This window comes from Heterodontus francisci, chromosome 1 (assembly GCF_036365525.1).
Source record: "Heterodontus francisci isolate sHetFra1 chromosome 1, sHetFra1.hap1, whole genome shotgun sequence".
Classification (NCBI taxonomy): Eukaryota; Metazoa; Chordata; class Chondrichthyes; order Heterodontiformes; family Heterodontidae; genus Heterodontus; species Heterodontus francisci.
This window is the reverse complement of record NC_090371.1, coordinates 271,095,776-271,114,253: the sequence shown is the minus strand read 5'-3', so window position 1 is coordinate 271,114,253 and position 18,478 is coordinate 271,095,776. Positions and strand designations below refer to the sequence as shown.

The following is an 18,478-nucleotide window of genomic DNA, read 5'->3' as shown; positions in this document are numbered from 1 at the left end:
TATGGGTTGAGCCCAAAAAAGGGATGCATAACCTTAAAATTACAGCTAGGCTAAAAGGGTAGTGGAAATCTGGACCTCTCTCCCCCTAAAAAGATGTTGAGACTAGGTAAATTGAAAATTTCAAAACCGAGACTGATTAAGCTTTGATAGGCAAGAATATTCAAGGTTTATGAAACTAAGAGGGGGTAACTGAAGTTAAGATATGGATCAGCCATGATCTAATTGAATGGCTGAACAGGCTCAAGCGGCTGAATGGCCTGTTTCTGTTTCAGAGACTACAGTACACATTGTTGAGCAGTACATTGGCACCATATGCTGGGCATCAAGCCACAGAGAGGAAGAGACCAGTTTGCATCAGCAACTCTCCACATGGTGAGCAGTTGGCAGTGCAAGAGGGAAGGGGAGGGAGGTGGGGGAAAGAGAAAACCCCAAACAGGGTCCATACATCCGCAGAGCTGACAAACAAGTGATTTAAAAAATCTACAACACAAAGTGCATTCAGCTACATGATGGGGCAGTGAAAAAAAGCTGCTTTTAATGGTTTTGTTTCAGTACACTAAAAGTCCCATTTTAGAAACTTTGGGTGGGGGATGGATGGTTGGCAGACACACATTGACATTTAATGACAGCAAGGGCTTTAAAACAGCCCAAAACTGAGTTACCCTCGAAAGGTGTCGAGTGAACGAAGTCGATAGGAGCCTGGATTGCGCCCTGGCACCAGATTACTGTGACTTGTACTGTCGGTTACACGGTTTGGTGATCCCAGCTCCTTTGAAGCAAAGCATATATATTTTAAATGAAAAAAGCTCTAATCAAATAGCAGCAAAATCCCAAAGAGGAAGAGAAACCAAACAGTTTCCATGAGCAGATGTTATTTGTCGTCCAGCAACAAAAATAAAAACACATCCTCTCCCCCGAACAGCTAAGGTTCATAAGAGTGATATCCAACTCGAAACATTGACCTGTAACATTAACTGTTTCTCTCTGCACAGATGCTGCCAGGCTTAAGTATTACTAGCACTTTGTTTTTATTTCAGATTTCCAGCACCTGCAGCATTTTGCTTTTATTCTAGTAGCTTTGTTAAACACTGGTCTACAAAGGCTCCGAGGTGTGTCTCAGTTTCATCCTTAGCTATTCTAACACTAGCTGTGGAGCACATGAGTTGCCCATTTTTCCTACCTATGTGCACTTCAAAACAAATAAATCTGAAGCGGTTTGTTACTTACAGAATTGATTAACCGTTCCATCTCCACACGATTCGACAGGGAGAACATCAGGTTTTTAACAGAACTATTTCTGAGGGGAGAAATGAGCCAAATTAGACTTCATACCTTCTCCTTTTGATTAAAAAGACCATTTATTCCATTCAAATGCACCCTTCACCTCTTGAAGGCATTTGCTCCTTGTGTCCTATAGCCACCAACCACCATTGGTAATTTTCCCAGATGACGATTTTCCCCATGCGCGACCCTGGACAGCATTGAGCTACTCGACCACAGTGTGGTAGAAGCCATCACAGGGTAACGCCTATACTACTTTCACCATACACCCTCAGACAGAGTTATAGAAATTACAATGCAAAAACAGGCTGCTCCACCCAATCATTGTTGACCTTCATCCTTCATAAGAACATAGAAACAGGAGTAGCCATTTAGCCCCTCTAGCCTGTTCAGCTATTCAATGAGATCATGACTGATCTGCGACCTAATTCCATATACTTGCCTTTATCCCTTAATACCTTATGCTAACAAGAGATCTATCATTCAAGTTTTAAAATTAACAATTGATCTAACACCAGTTGGTGTTTGCAGGAGAGTTCCAAACTTTTACCACCCTTTGCATGAAGTAGTGTTTCCCAATTTCACTCCTGAAAGGCCTTGCTATAAATTATGACTATATTCGCTTATCCCAGATCAACTAGCGGAAATAGTTTCTTCCAATCTACCCCATCTGTCCCCCTTAACATCTTAAGCTTCGATCCAATCGCCCCTTAACTTTCTAAATTTCAGGGAATATAACACCAGTTTGTTTTTCAACCTTGGAGTCCAGGCATCATTCTAGTAAATCTCCATTGCACTCCCTCCAAGGCCAACATATCCTTCCTAAGGTGTGATGCCCAGATCTGCTCACAGTACTCCAGATGTGGTCTAACGAGGGTTTTGCATAGTTGAAGCATGATTTCTACCTCCTCGTACTCTAATCCTCTGGATATAAAAGCTAGCATTCCATTAACCATCTTGATTATTTTCTGTACCTGTTCATGACATTTAATGATCTGTGCACCTGGACCATCCCCTCCCCCGCATCCCCCCCACCCCCGCCAGAGCCTCTTTGGACCCCACTGTTTCTAGCTTTTCACCATTTAGAAAATACCCAGTTGTATCCTTTTTAGGTCCAAAGTGGATGACCTCACATTTGCCTATAATGAAATTCATTTGCCACAGTTTTGCCCATTCACTATACCTATCAATGCCTTTTTGTAATTTTATGCTTCCATCTACACAGCTTACAATACCAACTAACTTTGTGACAAACGAGCAACAGCCCTATTCACATATCCCTTTATTCCCCCCCTTTCCTTCAACACCTAACTAACCTGTTAAGTGCTTGCACGGTCTCTATTTCTATCACTAACTCTAGTAGAGCATTCCACAAGTACAGAGCAGGAAAAAACTCTTGTGCACAATGTCATAAATTTCCTCCATTTAATCATGTATCCACATCCTCTGTTTTAGACCCCTCACTCGCTCAAAACAATAGCCTGTCTCATCCCCTTATATTAAGCAGCGCTATCAAGTCACCCTCAAATCTCCTCTGTTCTTAACAAAAACAGTCCCAACTTAGCAGAGGTTTATGGATATTGTTCAGGAGCAGAAACCCTACATAGTGTCAAGACTGGGAAGAGTGAACTGTGGAAATTTACTGTACAACCAGGGATCAGAGGCTTTAGTTATGGAGAAATCCTAGGGAAATTGGGGCTCTTTTCATTAGGCCAAAGATGCACAAGAGGAACTCCTTCAGAGGAGTCCAAAATAATGGGATTGTGATAAGGTAGATTGGGAAGAAATACATTTAGTTAGCAGGTAACAAGGGCATTAATCTAACCACCAAATATTATGCAGATGACTAAGGATATGGAATGGCCACTGAAAACAGTGATGGAATCAGAATCAATTATAGTTTTTGGAACTTTATAGGGAAGAGAAAGAACTTGAGTTGAGAGAAACTAAATAAAGTAATTTATGGGGTGGACAGGCCTCCTTCTAGGCTGCAAGTTCAAGGAGTCTGTAATTTTGCCCCCTCTAGGGGCCCTGAGACCAAGTGATATCACCAACTGATATCAGAAACTGAGCAGAGACCACAGACTGAAACTGCAGCCTGCCCTTTCTATATGGCTCTATCAATGAATTCTGTAAATTGAACTTTCATTCATTTTATAACTCAAATTATGGCACTTACCCCAGTATTAACTCTACTAAACACTTCAAAATGGCCAATATACCAAAGACAAGGAACGCATATAAAATAGCTGTAGAAGACAAAAGTTTTTTTTATTTAGAAGCAGTGCAGCATTACGTTAGAAATTCTTACAGAAACGGTAGAAAATAAATTAATCCATAAAAAAGAAAATATTTCACCAGAATTTGCACCCATGCTAATAGTTTATCTAAATACATTTTAATTACAAACCAGACAGGGCATCAACCACCATTTCAATCAGACTTCACTACTGAGATTGAGGGTTTGAGGCAAACATAATAAACAAAATATAGAGATGGCTATGAAATGAAAAGCTTCTACCACACGCTCACAAGAAACAGAACAACTTTGTTGTATCTATCATAGAATTCCCTCACCCTCCCAGGGCAGGAATTAAAGGTTATTGCTCTTTTTCCACTCCTAGAAGAAATATTACCCTCAACTCTGAATAGGGAAAAATGTGGTAGCATGCGTCAAGTATACATACGAAGGTTGTTGTTGATGGCTTCTTTGTCAATGATGGTTTTACAGTTGACTGGTCCACTTGCGTTACTCAGGTTCGCCTTTGCCACCCATAAGGAATACTGCCCAAGCTCACCAAAGCTTTCATGCACCCTGCAAGAGATGCACATAAAATCTACAGCAATGAAAATTGAAAATATAAAATGTTTTAGGTACTCCTCCTTCACAATAATTGGACACATAAGCTGCACAGTTCTATTCATATTATGCTTGTATTTTTATGTTATGAGGATTTGATCTGTTATAGATCACCCTTTGATTTTTTTTTTTAAAGTTGGTCCACCATTTCCTATTTTGTTGTCTTAATTTCTAGATATAAATATTTGTTTTGGGATGAGTTTGCTCAGTTGGTTTGCACTCATTATTGATAGGAAGTAGTTTGCAAGTCCCCATGCTCATCAGCTTAGTAATTTAACAAAGCCTAGAAACCTTTCTCAACTGAGACACAGCCAAGTCAGATATGAGATGAAAACAGAAAATGCTGGAAATACTTAGGGGTCAGGCAGCATCTGTGCTTAGAGAAACGATTTAATGTTTCAGTTCAACGACCTGACAAAAGGTTAACTGTTTCTCTCCCTACAGATGCTGCCAGACCTGCTTAGTTATTCCAGCATTTTCTACTTTTATTTCAAATTTCCAGCATTGGCTGTATTTTGTTTTTGTATCAGACATCAAAGATGTTTTCTGACAGAGCCAGGTAGAACATAACAAATAGGAGCAGGTATAGGCCATACAGCCCCTTGAGCCAGTTCCGTTATTCAATAGGATCAGAGCTGAACTACTACATCAATTCCATTTTCCTGCCCCTTCCCCATATTCCTTGATCCCCTTAGTGCCCAAAAATCTAGCGATCTCAGATTTGGGTATACTTATCGACTAAGCATTCACAGCCCTCTGCAGGAGAGAATTCCAAAGATTCACAACCCTCTGACCGAAGAAGTTTTGCCTCATCTCAGTCCTAAATGGCCGACCCCTTATCCTCAGACTATTATCCCTAGTTCTAGACTCTCCAGCCAGGGGAAGCAACCTCTTAACATCTACCTCATCAAGTTCTCAAAGAATTTTATGTGCTTCAATGAGATCACCTCTCATTCTTCTCAATGCCAGGCAATACAGGCCCATTCTACTCAAGCTCTCCTCAAATGACAGCTCTCATCTCAGGAATCAATCTCATGAACCTTTGTGAACCCCCTCCTTCTTGGGTAAGGAGACCAAAACTGTACACAGTACTGCATGTGGTCTCACCAAAGCCCTATATAATTGCAGCAATACTTCCTTACTCTTATTCTCCAACCCCCTTGCAATAAAGGCTAACATTTCATTTGCCTTCCTAATTACTTGCTGTACCTCCATGTTAACGATGTGATTCATGTGCAAGGACACCCAAATTTCTCTGCATAATATTTACCAGACTCTCACCTTTTAAAAAATGTTCTACTTTTTCATTCTTCTGACCAAAGAGGATAATTTCACATTATATTCCATTCGCCACGTTCTTGCCCAACTACTTAACCAGTCTACATTCCTTTGTACCCTCCTCAGTTTACTTTTCAATCTAGCTTTGTACTGTCAGCAAACTTGGATACATTACATTCAGTCCCCTCCTCTAAGTCATCAATATAGATTGTAAATAATTGAGGCCTGAGCATTGATCCTTGTAGCTCTCCCCTGCATTCTGAAAATGGCCCCTTTATTCCTATTCGGTTTTCTGCCCATTAACTAATCCTCAATCTGTGCTACTATATTAACCTCAATGACGAGTTCTCATCTTGTGCAATAACATCTTGTGTAGCACCTTAGAGTACCTTCTGAAAATCCAAATATACTATATCCACCGATTTCCCCCTCATCTACTGCACTAGTTAAACCTTCAGAACACTAAGATTTGTCAAACACAATTTTCTTTTAATAAAACTGTATTGACTCTGCCTAATCATTGTTATTTTCCAAGATCCTTGCGATCATGTCCTTAATAATAGGTTATAGCATTTCTCCTTTCGACTGATGTTAGGATAACTGGCTGATAGCTCCCCGTTTTCTCCATCGTCTTGAACAGGATTACATTTCCTAAACTACAGGGGCCATTCTAGAATTCAGGGAATTCTGCAAGATAAAAGCCAATGCATCCACTATCATTGCAGCCACCTCTTAAAACTCTAGGCTGTAGGCTATCAGGTCCAGAGGACTTGGCCACTGCCTCATTTATTTCTCCAGTACTATTTCTTTACTAATAGTAAATTACTTTCAGTTCCTCACTCATTAGATCCTTGTTTCCACAGAATTTCTGGCATGTCCTTTTATTCTTCTACTGTGAAGAGACACATATATGTTTAACACCTACCATTTTCTTATTATTAGAATTTCTTCAGTCTCCGCCTCTAAGCAGCACACATCTCCCTTTACCAATTACTTCCTTTTTACATACTTGTACAAGCTCTTACAATCTACCTTTATATGTCTTGCTAGTTTACTCATATTCTATTTTTTCCCTCTATCAAATTCTGTCATCCCTTGCTGATTGTTAAAACCCTCCCAATCCTCAGGCTTGCTACTCTTTTTGGCAATGCTGTAAGACTCTTTTTTTTTTAATCCAGTACTATCCTTAATTTTTCCAGCTGGCCAGGCTGTAACATTTCCAGTGGAGATTTTATTCCTTAAGGGAATGTATATTCTTTGGGAATTATGAATTTCTTTAGATGTTTTCCATTGCTTATCTATCATTTTTTTAAATCTAATTTTCCAATCTGCCCCAGCCAACTCACTCCTCATACCTCCATAATTGGCTTTAAATTTAAGATCCTAGTTTCCAACTTAATCACATCACTCAAATTTTTATTATGAAATTCTACCATATTATGATCACTCTTCTCCAGAAGATCCTTTACTATAAGACTACTAATTTACCCCATCTCATTAAATGACTTACATTTATATCACGCCTTTCACAACCCTAGGACATCCCAAAGTGCTTTACAGTCAATGAAGCACTTTTGAAGTGTAGTTACTGTTATAATGTAGAAAATGCAGCAGCCAATTTGTGCATAGCAAGTTCCCTCAAACAGCAATGTGATAATGATCAGATAATCTGTTTTTGTGATGTTGTTTGAGGGATAAATATTAGCCAGGATACGAGGGATAAATCCCCTTAACATAGTACTAGCTCTAAAATCCCCTGTTCCCTAGTTGGTTCATTGGTACATTGTCCTAGAAACTGACGAATTAATTTCAAAAAAATCATACTCCAAGCAGCTACTTTTGCCAGTTTAATTTGCCCAGTCTATAAGCTCATTAAAGCCCCCCAGGATTATTACATTGCCCTTGTTACATGCTCCTCTAATGTCCTGATTTATACTCTGTTCAACACTATGATTATTGTTAGTGGGCCAATAAACTACTCCCACCAGTTATTTCTTAGGTCTACCCATACTGATTCTACATCCTGACTTTCTGGGCTAAGATTCCTTTCTTCTTATTGCCTTTATCTTATCTTTATCAGGATTAACTCACCTACTTTTCCATTTTGCTTATCTTTTCTAAAAGTCACATATCCTGGAGTATTTAGTTCCTAGCCTTGGTCAACCTGCAACATCTCAGCAATGGCCATTAAATCAATTTGTCCATTAATTCATCTATCTTGTTATGAATGCTTTGTGCATTCAGATATTGCAACTTTAATTTCAATTTTACTATTTTTTTTCCCTGATGTGACCTTGGTCGCTAATGCCTTATTCCCGTTATTAAACTCTGACCCTCCCTGACACAATCTGCTTCATTTTACCTAAATCGTTGCACTGCTCTACAGCTTTGACTTTTCTCTTCAGACATAAATTTACCCGAATCCTTCCTCCCCCTCCTTCTCCAGCTTTGGGACTCTTGGTCATGTATGCAGATTACAGTGTCTATCCCCTTGACTAAACTATCCCCTATCACTACCACATTCTTTTCTTTCTCTCTTCCCCCCCCCCCACCCGAGTGGCTTCCTGTACCATAACGCCATGGTCCACTTACCAATCCTCCCTGAAACCTTCGTTCTCATCCACACAAGCAACAAGTACATCATATTTACTGGACAATGGCAAAGGCAGAGACTCCTCCCTCATTGCTCCTGTGGCTCACCAACCTCATCCCCACCCTTACCTGTCGGAGTGGCAGTCACATCCTCCTGCCCCTAACTACTCACCAAATCTAAACCCCAAGGGGTGTGACTGCCTCTTGAGTCAAAATTCTAGTTAACCCTCCCCTTCTCTATTGCATCACAATACCAGATAGATACTTTTCCCAACAAAGAAACAGTGCATATCAGATTGCAGAGACTTTTCCCAGATGCACATACTTGGGAATGCAACAGCTGTAAGGAAATGCATTCACTAACCTGCACACCTCCTGTTTATCGACACTACTGTTCACCTGTATTGTGATTGGATGCTTAGTGTCAATGGCAAATGTTGCATTCCCAGGGTGTCCTAGATGTTCTTCTGGAGGCACATTTCCAAGTTCCTGATACAGACACTAAGAAAATTAGATACACAGATAGAAAGAGTTAGATAAATATGAACAAAAGAAGATTTGCACTTTGCCTTAGAATTTAGTTTTCCAGTGTTTTAAAACCAGTGTACAGACCTTGAAAAAGTATGGATGAATTAAAAACTCATCCTGACTGGACAGTCTCCGTGACAGAGAAGATAAAATGCAAGCAAGTTCTATCCAAAACCTCTTAAGCTTGTGTTTTCCATGATCTTTTACACTGGTTTAAGATTTAATTCACCCAATTCAATCTCTTCCCACAAAACTGGCCATTCCCCCAGGTTGAAATTGAGAGATTTGGACAATTGTCCTAGTTCAGAACGCTCTTTAAATTGTGCTCATTTTCTTCAGTATGTTTTTAAAGCTTTTTTATATTATCAAGTATTACAAAGTACTTACAACACACAAACAGGCTATTTGGCCCAACAGGCCCATGCAGTGTTTATGCTCCATAAGAGCCTCCTCCCACACTTCATCTAACCCCATCAACACACCCTTCTATTCATTTCTCCCCTGTAAATGTCTTTATGTCAAAAATATTTAATTTACTAAGAAACTGACTGATTTATACCAATAAAATTAATAAATGGTTCAGTCATAGAGTCAGAATCATAATCGCACAGAAGGAGGCCATTCAGCCCAACGAGTCCATGCCGGCTTTCTGTTGAGCAATCCAATCAATCAGTCTCATTCCCTAGCTCTATTCCCATAGCCCTGTAGGTTTATTTTCCTCAAGTGTACATTCAATTTTCTTTTGAAATTGTCTCCATTTCCACCATCCTCGTAGGCATCACGCCCTGTGTAAAAAAAGTTCTTCCTCACATCTCCCTGAATCTTTTGCCCAAATCCTTAAATCTCTGTCCCTTAGTCCTTGTACCATCAGCTAGTGGGAACAGCTTTTCTTTGTTTACCCTATCCAAACTTGTCAGAATCCTGTACATCTACCAAATCTCCCCTCAATCTCTTTTGTTCCAAGGAGAACAACCCAGTATATTTGTTAAGTCATTGTCAGTGATTTGAAATCAAGTTACTCATTGTGGGAAGACTGGACACCCTTATTAAAATATTTATTTTTAATTGCTAAACCTACATTCAGTTGTACTAATAAAATTGAACCAGGTTAGTGCTCTCAAATACATCAAGAAATTCCTGAATGGAATGAGAGAAAAAAAACAATTACAGTGTTTTATTACACTGCCCGATTGTGCCAGGTCATGGACGATTTTATTTCATCTTTGCGATTGTGATTATGCAAATAAATTTTAGAAGAAACTTGAAACATAACCTAACAATCACAATTACAATGAATTTTGGGCCCAATTTCCAGACTGAGAATGTGATATATATATGATACACAGTTTTATTTACATACATATAAATATATATACACCGGCACATTATACATACTGAAAGGAATGAAGAGCAGTTATCTTAACACAGTGATCATCAAAAGTAGCTGTGATTTGCATTGCAAAATCAAGAGTGTTCCCTCTCAATCCTGCTGCAACACTAGGCCCAAAGCATGTGGTTTTATTCCTCAATCAGTACCTTCTTACTTTTACTGCCGTTCCGAATGCTCAAGGCCGTTACATTGAAGATACACTCCAGAGCCTACATGGAATATGGTGACATTTAATAACTGACACGACACAACTTGGTTGACGTGCACTACTTCACACCCACCTGGTAACAGTGATCCGACAACCAGGAGACCACCAGGCTTTCATGAAGCAACTCATTATAAACTCTTAAAACTGCTTGGTCCATCTCAAGTTTTCGTGGCCTTTTTTCAGGCAACTCTGTTGTGAAATGAAAAAGAAAACTCAAATACAAATACTTAAAAGTAACAAACCTCAGCTTCTCACAGTCCTCGAGTGAAACCATCATCAGATTTTCTTTTCTTCTGGAAAGGTTTTGATAGGTGCGCTTCTAATTAATTATAAGTTCTCAAGATACACTGAGAATGGTTGAGTTGTTTTTCAAAACATACAAAATGAATGGTATAAATTCACCCTTTTCAGTCTCGTCAGGTACTTCCAATGGCCTAATGGCAGCCTGATTAGAGGCTACTGCCAATGCACTATCCTAAGCAATCACCTGCCAGAATGTACTGCTCCCTGCCATCTCCCACCCTTTAACCCCTGCTCACTGTCCATGGGCTTTTGATGTGGTGCAGCATAGACCACTAGCTACAATTCAAGTTCCTGCCAGACAGCAACCTGCTTACATTACAACTGTGATGAGGTGACTGCTCTGCACATGCTGAGAGAGGCGTACACTAACTCACTCAGCTTTCTCCCAGAATAGTCATGCTTGCATCAAGTTGGCTTAAACTGCCATTTTTCAAAAGAAAGTGCTGCTTAGCCACAAGTGTAGAGACAGTGACCGCATGTTAGCCACATACACTTGTTTTAGCAAAAGAAATCTTACAATATAGGCAAGTATACTTCACGTGTAAATTTCCTGAACATCTACCACTATTCAGTAACCAAGGAAGTAAAGCACTCAATGATCAAAAACCTTAAATTTCATCGATCTATTTTACTAATAAATGTACAAAAAGGTTAAAGTTCCCGTGCAGATTTGAGCATTGAGATCATATGCCCAACGACAGCGTCCAATAGCTAATAAAAATTGAACAATCAAAAATGTAGTTAGCTACATCTGGATTCCCAATTAGGCACACGTGGCTAATGCGCTGGATGATACTGGCTTAAAAAATGAAGGGGATTGATTCCCTGGCTACGCTTTATATCCGACTGGACACTGCTCAAAGACTTTCATCCCAAAGTGAACTAAACCCAATTGCCTCCTTCAGGTTATCTCCCATCATTTTGCTCCAGCGGTCAACTGGAAACAGCTTCACACTGATGCTAGGGTACTCAAATCCTAAAAGATGCCTAGTCTAGCTTTTTCTTATTGTTAATCTTCAAGCAATCAGGGGACAGTACATTTCACGGACTAAGAGAAAGCTTTACCCAAGCAATATCCAGTGACCTATGTTTAATGAGTAAGATTTCATTAGCGGAACCCTATCACTCTGGTTCCAGGACTTTTACATAGGATCACATAGGGTATACGGCACAGAAACAGGCCATTTGGCCCAAGCAGTCCATGCCTGCTGTTTTTGCTCCACTTGAGTCTCCTCTCATCCATCCTCATCTAAGTTCATTGTAACCCTCTATTCCCTTCTCCCTCATATGCTTGTCTAGCCTCCCCTTAAATGCATCTACCCTATTCACTTCAACCATTCCCTGTGGTAGCGAGTTCCATATTCTCACCACTCTCTGGGTAAGTAAGTTTCTCAATTCGCTATTGGATTTCTAGGTGATTATCTTATATTGATGGCCTCTAGTTTTGCTCTTCCCCACAAGAGGAAACATCCTCTCTGTATCCACTCTATCAAAACCTTTCATAATTTTGAAGACCTCCATAAGGTTATCCCTCAGCATTCTTTTTTCTTTGGATGGACAGATTAGGGTTTCTGACATGTTCTGTGCTGAGCTCCCACAATATAAAGATCTCCAATCCTCCAATGTGCCTTCCTTTGAAAGAAAAAAAACTTCATTCATTCAGCAAGTACATATATTGAAACTGAAATTTTTAAAAAAACTCCACAGAATTAACCGGAATGTACTCCTGACCATTTTGCAGGTCTAATTTGGTCAACCTCACCTGTGAAGATGTGTTATGGGTCAATGCTGGTCTGTGTATATGCCCAATAGTTATATTTCTAAGGCAGAGACTCGGAGACCACGAATTTCCAGAATTGTAACAAATTGCATTAATGACTGGCAAAGGCCTCTGGTTTTCTCTTTCAAGGCAGCAAAAAGACGACTTGCATTTCCATAGTGCCTTTCACAACCTCAGGACATCCCAAAACAGTTACTGAAATACTTTTAGAAGTATAGTCACTGTTGTAGAAAATGCAGCCAATTTGTGTACAGCAAGCTCCTACAAATGACAATATGATAATGACCAGATACTTTGTTTTTAATGAACTTAATTGTGGGATAAATATCGACCAGGACACTGGGGATAACACCCCTGCTCCTCTTCAAAAGAGTTAATTTATTTTTATTTAGAGATACAGCATTGAAACAGGCCCTTTGGCTCACCGAGTCTGTGCCAATCAACAACCACTAATCCTACATTAATCCCATATTCCCTACTACATCCCCACCATTCTCCTATCACCTACCTACACTAGGGGCAATTTACAAAGGCCAATTTACCTATCAACCTGCAAGTCTTTGGCTGTGGGAGGAAACCTGGCGGAAACCCACTTGGTCACAGGGAGAACTTGCAAACTCCACACAGGCAGTACCCAGAACCGAACCCGGGTTGCTGGAGCTGTGAGGCTGCGGTGCTAACCACTGCGCCACTGTGTCACAGGATCTTTTTCCTTAGAAAGCAGACAGGAGCTCAGTTTAACGTCTCATCCGAAAGAGAGCTCCTCCTACAGTGCGGCACTCCCTCAGTACTGCACTGGAGAATCATCCTACATTTTGTGCTTAAGTCTCCGGAGTGGGATGAGAACCCATAACCTTGTGATTCAGAAGCATGAGTGCTACCAACTGAGCCACGCCTGACAGTACATAATTCAAGAATTTCTATGTTGTTTTTTGGCACCGTCTTTATAAAAAGTCAATGAACAACCACAATTAAAACATTAACTTAGCTGCAGCTTTACGATGCGGTTGTGCATTTACAATACTTTAGTCCAATTGGAAAGCTGGAACATTTTCTATGCAAAGAGTATCATATTCAAGCATGACCCTCTCTCCTGCACTAGCACTTTTACTGGGGAATACTAAATGATCTTACCTCACATACTGGGTAGAAGGGAAGAGGAAAAAAAAGCAATGGGCTGTTAAACCATTTGCTCCTTCAACTACAATTGATATCACAGAAACCACTGGTAGAGAAGGTATAGTGCATCTCTACAGTCTTTAATCAAGGAGTATTTATCCTGGCGAGCAATGAGTGGAGTTAAAGGTGTTCCAACTGACTACCCGACCTCTGACATGAATTCTGCCTAGGGCAGTTGGCATACTTCTCAGTGCACACGTACAGACTTGTGACTCTTATCCCTCTCAATTTTGCCTATGTGTTTGAGAAAGTTGCCCTATAACTGATTCCTACCCATTCTATTCTAATTACCACCAGCTTCTGCACTCACGCATCTTATGAAAGAGACATTTGACTTCACTCCCTGGCTGGAAGCCAGTTAAACACAGGCAGACATAAACTCAAACAATCTGCACCAATCAGATCAACATTCACTGCCCATCCAGGTCACAAGACAGAGAAAACAAAAATCAATAAATGCTATCTACAAGAGTACCCTGACTGTCCGTCATTCCTAAATGACTGTTTTACTGTAGGAAACCCAGTCAATTTATACACAGCACTGGAATAAACAGCCAGATAATCTGTTTCAGTCATTGGTTGTGAGACAAGTGTCAGCCAGAATTCACTGGGTAGCACTCTTGCTTAGAAAATTGTGGATTCAAATCCCACTTGAGAGTCTTGAGCACAAAACTCTAGGCTGACTCACCAGTGCAGTACTGAGGGAGGGTTGCACTGACAAAGATGCAGTTTTTAGGATGAGACATTAAAGTGGGGCTTGTCTGCTCTCTCATGAAAGATCCTGTGGCACTATTTCGAAGAGTAGTTCAGCTTTTTCCAGTGTCCTGGCCAATAACAAGCACCAAGATGTAGCTTTGCTGGTGGTGAGAAGGGCCCTCCCCATCAGATCCTTCCTGCATGCCTGGAATCTCACCGCCTCCACATGCTGCCCTCGAGGTGGCTGTGGTGGGGAAGAGACCATCGTCCACCTCCTTCTGGTATTTGCAAGGCAGGTCTGGAAAGAGATACAGAGGTTTTTGTTGAGGTCATCCCGAGCAGCTCTATAACACATGACTTTGTGCTCTATGGACTGTTCTCAGGGATGCACACTGAGATAAACATCAACTGCTGCTGGAGGACCATCAACTTAGTGAAAGACGCATTTTCCTCTGCCCAAGACTTGCTGGTGTTCCAGTGCAAAGAGTTGTCCACGATCGAGTGTTGCACGTTGGCACATTCCAAGGTCCAGGACTACGTGCTGAGGGACGCACTAAAGCTTGGGACTGCCGCCGCAAAGGCTCAATGGGGAAAGGCCACTGTGTAAGATCCTCCCACCATTGTGAACTGAAGGGCTGGAACCTGTGTAAAACCCCCTGCCTGTATGTACCAAAAACGTTTTTTGCTATGTACATTGCATATAAAATGGAATGACAAGAGGTAGAGGAACCTCATGTTTCTGTAGCGAAGAAATATGATCTCTATTGTACGTACCGAGATACAAAATTTGAACTATTTTGCAATATATTTTTGCAATTTATGAATAAAGTATATTTTTGGAAAAAAGTCCTGGCCAATATTTAAGCCCCAATTAACACTTTAAAAAAGGTGATCAGGTCATTATCACATTGCTGTTTGTGCACAGTAAGCTATGTTTCCTTTATTACAACAGTGACTACACTTCAAAAGTACTTCTCTGGTTGTAAATTCTTTGGAACGTCCTGAGGTCATGAAAGGTGTTATATAAATGCAAGTCTGTCTTTCTTTTCCAAATATGGGCCAGAACTCCCTTACTCTCCTTCAGCAGTCCCGTGGTCCTGGATTGCCGGCCTGGATTACTTGCTTAAGTCTCTGGAGTGGGACTTGAACCACAATCCTCTGACTTAAGAGCCAAAAGTATTAGCTTATAGAAAATATCTCGTCCATCTAACCACCTGCTTTTCCTTCAAGCACATGATGGTTCATTTCACCAATACTTTCCCCTCTCTTTTCTGCTTGGTTCCTATTTAAATCCTTTTCATTTTTCAGCTTTTTAGTTCTGCCGAATGGTACACACTTGAAACAATGACTGACTGCTCTCTCTATAGATACTCACTGACCTAAGTATTCACAGCCTTAGCTTCAGATTTTCAATTTTATAAAAACAGGAAAATCAAAGAAAAGGCAAGGCAAGAAAAAACATACTGAGCACGAAGGAAGAAATTAGAAATATGCATAAGCCTGTTCAAACAATCCTACATGCACACGAGTGAACATCGATCACCCGTTTATTTTCAGGACCCTCTGCACCCACCACCCAATCCCCCCTCCCAGAACCCTCTGCACCCACCACCCAATCCCCCCTCCCAGAACCCTCTGCACCCACCACCCAATCCCCCCTCCCAGAACCCTTAGCACCCACTGTCCAACCCCCCCCCCACCCAGGACCCTCAACATCCACCACCCAAGACCCTCTGCACCCACTGCCCAACCCCACACCCTCCCAGGACCCTCTGCACCCACCACCCAATCCCCCCTCCCAGGACCCTCTACACCCACCACCCAATCCACCCTCCCAGGACCCTCTACACCCACCACCCAATCCCCCCCTCCCAGGACCCTCTGTACCCACTGCCCAACCCCACCCAGGACCCTCTGCACCCACTGCCCAACCACCACCCAATCCACCCTCCCAGGACCCTCTACACCCACCACCCAATCCCCCCCTCCCAGGACCCTCTACACCCACCACCCAATTCCACCCCTCCCCCAACCCCCCGGGTTCCCAGTCTAACGGTCCGCCACCTCAGTCCCTGGGCCGCGGCACACGCAAGTCCTGCCGGCCTCTCACCTTGCGACACCGCGCCCGGTAGACTCAGGCCGTTCACCAGCAGCACCGTCAGAGCGGAGAGCAGCACAGCCCCGAGGCCCAGGTTCAGGCCGCCAGGCTCCATCGGATCTCCCGTCGCCTCCCGGCTGCGCTGGTGCTCTCTCCGCGCTCCGCTGCGGTCTGGCAAATCCGGCTGTCTCCGCGGCCGCTTCCTTTCCTTCATCGGCAGCAGTCGGCGCTTCATTGGCGTCTGCTGCTCGAGCCGAGCCCGGGTCCCCATCGCGCGGCACTGGGCGGAGCAACCGTGGGCGGGGCCTGAGGGCTGGGGGCGGGGTTAGTGTGGGCGGGGGCGGGGTTAGTGTGGGCGGGGCTTTGGCATGGGTGGGGCTTCTTTCGGGGCTCGTGGGGCTTTACTCCTTAGCTGGTGATTGAAGCAGAGACCATATCAACTTTAAGAATTGCTTTTAGATTGATGAAGGAAAGGGAGATAAAGGGATAAGGGAAGGGGGCCGACAATAGGATTAGGATTACTGCTCATGTGGAGAAACCTAACACAGACGAGTTGGCTTGAACAGCCTGTTTCTGCAGAGTATGTGCTGGTTACTCTTTGGAATTCTCTACTGCAAACAGCAGCGAAGGCTGGGTCATTGTATTCAAGACTAAGCTAGACAGATTGTTGATCTAGTAAAGAGATGGGTGGGGGGGGCAGACAGGAAAGTGGAGTTAAGGGCGGCACAGTGGTTAGCACCGCAGCCTCACAGCTCCAGCAACCCGGGTTTGGTTCTGGGTGCTGCCTCTGTGGAGTTTGCAAGTTCTCCCTGTGACCGTGTGGGGTTTCCGCCAGGTGCTCCGGTTTCCTCCCACAGCCAAAGACCTGCAGGTTGATAGGTAAATTGCCCCTAGTGTAGGTAGGTGATAGGAGGAGAATGGTGGGGATGTGATATGGGATTACTGTAGGATTAGTATAAATGGGTGGTTGTTGGTCGGCACAGACTCGGTGGGCCGAAGGGCCTGTTTCAGTGCTGTATCTCTCTGTGACTCTAAGGTCATAATCAGATGGATCAGCCATGATCTTATTGAATGGCAGAGCAGGCCTGAGGGGCCAAATGGCCTACTTCTACTCATATTTCTTATGTTCTTATGATTCTGAAGGGGCTGGATAGGGTAGACACAGAGATTGTTTTCGCTGGTCGGGGAATATAAAACACAGTCTCAGGATAAGGGGTCGATCATTTAGGACTGAGATGAGGAGAAATTACTTCAGTCAAAGGGTTGTTAATCTTTGGAATTCTTTACCCCAGAGCGTGGATTCTCCATCGTTGAATACATTTAAGGCTGGGATAGACACATTTTTGGTCTCTCAGGGAATCAAGGGATATGGCGAGCAGGCAGGAACGTAGGGTTGAATCCTAAGATCAGCCACAAGGGTATTGAATGGCAGAGCAGGCTCGATGAGCCATCGGTCTGCTCCTGCTCCTATTTCTTGTGTTCTTATGTCTAATACACCATGAGCAGTGCATGTAACATTATCTGTTTTTACACAGTTTTAATAGTGTATAATGGAATGGGAGTGGGAAAAGGTTATTGAGCATACGAGCACTGGATGAAGGGGAAATTCTGGACTGTACAATGAGAGGCAGAGGGAGTCAGCTGTGTTGTGGGAGCAATATGTACCAGTGACAGTCATAAGCGATAGATGGGGAGTCCCAAGGTGTGGGAGCACTGGGAGAGATTGCTGTACTATAGCAATAGTAAGAGGATGTACTTGGGTGATGGAGCACTGCGAAAGGGATACCAGTCAGATAGGAGTGGGAGAAAGGTCCCAAGGCAAGAATGCAATAAGATTAGGGGAAGTCCTGAAGGGGGAATCAGTAGAAGATTCTAGGATACGAATGTGTTAGGTGTGGTAATTAGTGAGGGAAGGGTCTCAGGATATGGGTGTATACGGTGTTTGGAATGAGTGGGAGAAAATTCCATGGGTATAGATGGGAGAAAGGACCCAAGCTATGGGTGTACCGGGGCCGGGGGTGGTGAGAGGGAGGTGGTAACTAGTGGGAATAGGGTTTTTGGGTATGGGCATACTGGGGGAACGAGGGGAGAAGGGTTTAGGTGTGTGAGTGCACTGGGATTGACAGCTGAAGGTGAGCATTTGAGTCAAACAGATCTACCCTGATATGTGTTGGCTTCTTTTTTTGAGTAATGTGAAATCCGTCTTCCCAGAGCCAAGTGAATGAAGGCAGGTGTTCTGTCTTTGGATTATTCATGATGCCATTAGATTGACAAAGGGTCTTGGC

The 18,478-nt window shown here is 42.5% G+C and overlaps 1 protein-coding gene across 2 annotated transcripts in view; it reads right to left on the bottom strand.

Moving 5' to 3' along the window:
* Nucleotides 1-16,481, bottom strand: part of hgsnat (heparan-alpha-glucosaminide N-acetyltransferase) — a 41,424-nt gene extending 24,943 nt beyond the window's left edge. Inside the window, exons 1-7 of one of the 2 annotated variants that reach the window (XM_068044950.1) lie at nt 16,206-16,481; nt 10,211-10,326; nt 8,376-8,512; nt 3,969-4,096; nt 3,461-3,530; nt 1,228-1,297; nt 663-769 (exon numbers count right to left, since the gene is read on the bottom strand). In XM_068044950.1, coding sequence (XP_067901051.1) covers nt 663-769; nt 1,228-1,297; nt 3,461-3,530; nt 3,969-4,096; nt 8,376-8,512; nt 10,211-10,326; nt 16,206-16,464 — 887 coding nt within the window. In that variant the 5' untranslated portion in view covers nt 16,465-16,481. Of the gene's footprint in view, nt 1-662; nt 770-1,227; nt 1,298-3,460; nt 3,531-3,968; nt 4,119-8,375; nt 8,513-10,210; nt 10,327-16,205 lie in introns of those variants that run through there. The other variant, XM_068044960.1, reaches the window with a different exon arrangement.
* Nucleotides 16,482-18,478: the final 1,997 nt, after the last annotated feature.